Source organism: Sinocyclocheilus rhinocerous, unplaced genomic scaffold (assembly GCF_001515625.1).
Source record: "Sinocyclocheilus rhinocerous isolate Xijiao unplaced genomic scaffold, SAMN03320098_v1.1 scaffold541, whole genome shotgun sequence".
In the NCBI taxonomy this organism is placed as follows: Eukaryota; Metazoa; Chordata; class Actinopteri; order Cypriniformes; family Cyprinidae; genus Sinocyclocheilus; species Sinocyclocheilus rhinocerous.
Genome location: NW_015658519.1, coordinates 976,883 through 982,240, shown reverse-complemented (window position 1 = coordinate 982,240; position 5,358 = coordinate 976,883). Strand labels below are relative to the sequence as shown.

The 5,358-nt window shown below is 38.1% G+C and overlaps 1 protein-coding gene across 2 annotated transcripts in view; it reads right to left on the bottom strand.

Annotated features, from left to right (window-relative positions):
• Positions 1 to 866: 866 nt before the first annotated feature.
• The window catches only part of crtc1a (CREB regulated transcription coactivator 1a), a 15,308-nt gene continuing 10,816 nt past the window's right edge, over positions 867 to 5,358 (bottom strand). For both annotated transcript variants that reach the window (XM_016531070.1, XM_016531071.1), the window contains 3 exons: positions 4,189 to 4,275; positions 2,010 to 2,190; positions 867 to 1,818 (listed from right to left, as the gene is read on the bottom strand). In XM_016531070.1, the coding sequence (XP_016386556.1) occupies positions 1,667 to 1,818; positions 2,010 to 2,190; positions 4,189 to 4,275 (420 nt within the window). In that variant the 3' untranslated portion in view covers positions 867 to 1,666. The remainder of the gene's footprint in view (positions 1,819 to 2,009; positions 2,191 to 4,188; positions 4,276 to 5,358) is intronic.

The following is a 5,358-nucleotide window of genomic DNA, read 5'->3' as shown; positions in this document are numbered from 1 at the left end:
ATATATATATATATTCAGCATTTCAATAATTTAAACATTACGATCGTATTAATGTTTTCAAATTGTAAACAAAATTCTCACACTTACAAAAGTGGTAAGAGTATAAAAGTCTGAGAAATATGAGAAAAAGATGAAAGTGACAGGATTTAAAAAGAGTAGTAAACCTCCCCGTTTGGGCATATGATATCACAAAGCCACCAGTAGACGAATGAGAACTGTGTGCCGGGACAACCTTGTGAGTTACAGCAACTTTTACAGTACCAGAAAACACCTTCAGCTATGGAGAACAAAACGGACAAAAACGGCATCTTCAGCATAAGGCAGAATCTGGTTATCACAGTGAATAGTTCTGATACATATATGCAAACGATCATGATGATCACATACTGTCTTCGTGTTTCTTTCAGAGTAAACCGAGGAACTAACAAGTAAAGTTTGTAGCATCATTTTGACTGTACCAGTTACCATGGCTGAGATTATAGGCCATACTGTAACACTACATACTGTACATTTAATATACAAGTCTGTTGATTTAAAACACCACATTACTGGCATGAAAAGGTTTCCTAATGCATAACAAATTGCAAGGCAGTTGTTCACTAGCTACTGCCTTTTACATTGTTTGTGTGCATATACTGCACATTTTAAAGGGATAGTTCACCCAAAAATGAAAAGTTATGTCATCATTGACTCACTCTCTTGTCGTTCCAAACCTGTATGGGTCTCTTTTTTTTGTGTGTGACAAAAAAGTGTTTTCCAAAACAATGAAAGTCAATGGGGTCCAAATGGTTTGCTTTGGACTCCACTGACTTTCAATGTATGGACAAAAATATTTTTTTCCACAAATAAAAGTCATACAGGCTTGAAACAACACGAGGGTGAGCAAATGATAACAGAACTTTCATTTTTGCATGAATAATCCCATTAAACGTGTAAATGTGTCTTTTGATATTAAGATTTCCAGTTGTACACTTTTCAGCCAGATGAATTTGATCATCTTGAGCCACATTAGCACTGTACCACTATCGGAGAACGACGTGACAAAACTAGACATCTATAAAACATTACAATCATATGTTCAGACTGCAATGAAGTACATTAGTGTTGACGTGTTGCAGGTGCATGAAAGCTGCCCTTAAAATTGGGAGGATTAACACTCCTTTTTAACCATTAATGTTCTTACAAGCAAGAAATATTTGTATAGGAAAATAAATTAAAAACGGATCATAAACAATGTTTTTGGTGGCACATGCATGTATAAAATGCATAACTAAATATTCGTATTTAAAGAAAAAGGAAAGCAACAGGCATGTATGGCAGGCATCAGGAGGAGGAAATGAAATGGAAGAACACATGTTTGAATGTTAAGAGGGCTCTTATGTAGTGTCACATTCTCTCTATAGAGCTAAAGGAACCACAGTTGCTGAGGTGTGAGTGTATTATCCTAAGAAACGATGGACTGCTTACTCAAAAGGTTGATTCGTTAGATGTGGCAGCACTGCTTTCCCATTTTTCCCCTAGCATGCTGTGGCAGCATTCTCAGCAATCTCTTCCCAGAGGATGGGCTTTGAGAAACAGGGTCAAAGTGTCCCCCAGACATGCTGATTCTCTCCCATTTAAACACCCATCTCAAAGAAGGAAAAATGAACATGGTATACCTAAAGATTTACAGCCTGTCCATCCGGAAAGCATCTTCTGTTGCAGGGTCGGCCAGAACCATGTCTGGATCGTTGAGCATGTGCAGGCCGTCCAGCGTCAGCGGATCGATTTTCAGCTCATCCAGAGGGAACTGGGAATCTGCGTCAAAGCTCACGTCACCTGTCAGAGATTTGGACAACTCTTTGTATAGGCTCAGGGGAGACTCTCCTGCAACTAATAGATGGGTAATATAATATGCTAAACCTTTAGAGGGACCTCTTTGATGCCTGGCTTCACTGCAGCATCGTCAGCACACGTGCAGCAAAGGTACATGCAATATTATGCAATATGTAGCCGGGCAGATGCAATACCTGTGAGAATGATGTTGGGGATGTTCCCATGGCTGCTGTAGCCTAGCTGCTGTGCGTCCTGCAGGCTGCCGTGGCTCCCGGTGAGGTTCAGCATCGCAGCTTGAGAGTAGTTCAGAGTGGATCCCTCAGTGTACAGACTGTTTGAGCTGATGGGATTCTCAATCATGTTAAACTGCTCCAGCTAAAGAATCAAAACAATTCCAATGACAATAAAGTAAAGGTTGATGGAGACAATCAATAGAAGAATTGTTTTTTTTCTTCTATCAAGTAAAAAATTGGATACTCATACCAAAAACAAATGTTGGCTACAATCACACATGTAGTAGAATTTACTTTTGTAAAAATCGACGCGTTTCAAAAAGGCGGGGCATAGAGGAGAAACAATAATGTACAGTATGTGGAAAATAATGTGTTTTTTTAACTTTAAACCGCATAAACACATTTCATTACACCAAATACACAAAATAATGTTCTTTTTAGCAGCACCATATGACCCCTTTAAAGATATTTAATAAAATGAAAATAGCATTGACATTTAAAAAACTAATGGCAGGTAAAGCATGTCTTTGTTGTATTACACAGAAGAGCAGACAGAAACGTGAAGGGGGAAAGTGGGGGATTTGGGAGTGGAACATGACGCAGGGCGGATTCAAATCTATGCCCCTGTGCGGCTCTTTTGTGTTGTAAGCATGTGCTTTTCCCACTGTGACACTATTGAAGAATAGTTGACAGAAAACACTTCGCCAGTCATCTCAAAGCTTTCAGCTGCCCTCTAGTGTTTTGTACATGTAAGGAGCAAGGAATGAATTGTTTATAGACATGTTCAATCTTCTTATATATATATACATATATATACAGTGCCGCTTGAAAGTTTGTGAACCCACTGAACCCTTTAGAATTTTCAATATTTCTGCATAAATGACACAAAACAATCAAAATTTCACACAAGTCCTGAAAGTTGACAAAGAGAACCCAAACAAACAAGTGAGATATGTTCTTTGTCATTTATTTATTCAGGAAAATGATACAATATTACATATCTGTGAAATGAGATCTCTGAGGACCTCAGAAAAAGAGTTGCTGTTGCTCATAAGGCTAGAAAAGGTTACAAAGCCATCTCTAAAGCATTTGGACTCCACCAATCCACAGTCAAGACAGATTGTGTACAAATGGAGGAAATTCACATGGCAGAGTCGCAAGAAGAAAGCCACTGCTCTCCAAAAAGAACATTGCTGCCCATCTGCTAAAGATCATGTGGACAAGCCAGAGGAATAATGGAGAAATGTTTTGTGGATGGATGAGACCAAAATAGAACATTTTGGTTTAAATGAGCAGCGTTATGTGTGGAGAAAGAAAACACTGCATTCCAGCATAAGAACATTATCCCATCTGTGAAACATGGTGGTGGTAGTATCGTGGTTTGGGCCTGTTTTGCTGCATCTGGTCCAGGACGGCTTGCCATCATTGATGGAACAATGAATTCTGAATTATACCAGCAAATTCTGAAGGAAAATGTCAGGACATCTGTCCGAGAACTGAATCTCAAGAGAAAGTGGGTCATACAGCAAGACAACGACCCCAGGCACACAAGTCGTTCTACCAAAGGATGGTTAAAGAAGAACAAAGTTAATGTTTTGGAATGACTGAGTCAAATTCCGGACCTTAATCCAATTGAAATTTTGTGGAAGGACCCAAAGCAAGCAGTTCATAGGAGGAAACCCACCAACATCATAGAGTTCTGTACTGAGGAATGGGCTAAAATTCCTACAAGCCGTTGTGCAGGACTGATCAGCAGTTACAAGAAACGTTACTTGCAGTTATTGCTGCAAAAGGGGGTCACACCAGATACTGAAAGCAAAGATTCACATACTTTTGCCACTCACAGATATGTAACACTGGATCATTTTTCTCAATAAATAAATTGCAAAGAAAATATTTTTGTCTCATTTGTTTGTTTGGGTTCTCTTTGTCTACTTTCGGGACTTTTGAGTCATATTTATGCAGAAATATAGAAAATTCTGAAGGGTTCACAAACTTTCAAGCAGCACTGTATATATATGAACATAGAAATGCACTAAAATTTTATATTTATGTGACCAGCGGCTTGAAATCTTCCAGATGGGCTAAAGCAGTTAAGGTACAATTCTAATAATTTATATCACAGGCATAATGAGCTCACCTGCTGAGACAAAGCGATGGTCTGCCGAGGGGACAGCTGCTGGTCGTAAAAGGCATCACCAAAGACACTTCCGAGAATGGATGAGTGCTAAAACAAGAACACATTACAAATAACCATCCACGAAGAGGCTCAAGATAATCACTACAAATCACTCACCAAGGCCCTAAAACAACACATTTAGCCCAGGAGAGGATCTAAATCCACAATAAAATTCTGCGTCACAATTCATGATGCAAGATGACAACATTAATTCTGCATCACCATGTTTGACATGAAGACATTTTGGCTCATTCAAACACAAAAATATGTTGCAAGTGTACTCTACAGAAATGTAACACCTTGTTAAAGCAACAGATGAACAAAAACCTAAGCCTAAATATCTAAAAAAAAAAAAAAAAAAATCACACAAAATGGCTTTTAGAGACCAAGAGGAAGGAGTTGCACACCATTATTCCCACTCTAAAACTTTCCATCTGGATTCTAACAGAATCCTTACAAAGCAAAAATCTGTGATTTTTTATGTTAAAAGAAAATGACAGAAAACGACACACACAGACTGTGGCATCCATTGCAGCAGTCAGTGAACTCTGGCCAAAGATAGGGGTGTCTAAACCTGTTCCTGGAGGGCCACTGTCTTGCAAAATTTAGCTCCAAACCTAATGAAACACATCTGAATCAGCTAATCAATGTCTTCAGACTCATTAGAAACTTCCAGCCAAGTGTGTTGGAGCTAAACTCTGCTGGACATTGACCTTCCATGAGAAGAATTGGACACTCCTGGCTAAAGGCAAAGTGACTAAAAAAATAAGACTATATAATTCTGTCTGATAATATCAACTAGGATTTCTAAACTTTATCAGGTTTATCAGATCCTCTGATACATACTGTATAAAACTCAATGTTGCATTATAGTATGCCATGTAATTACATGCATATAGTACAATATTAATTTACAAAATGTATGTTGTTTAGATTGCAGAGCCATTATTGTTTATTATCTATAAAGTAATTTACTTGTACATTTTCAATTTTAATGAAATACTGTATTTCTACAACATTTTCTTTCTTTTTTCACAAACACAAGGAGAGGTCTGCATTCTGAAAAATGTCTCTTCTATGAATTCTCTTCCTAGGCTTTTGGCTGAAGCGGTGTTTTTTTTTTTTTTTTAA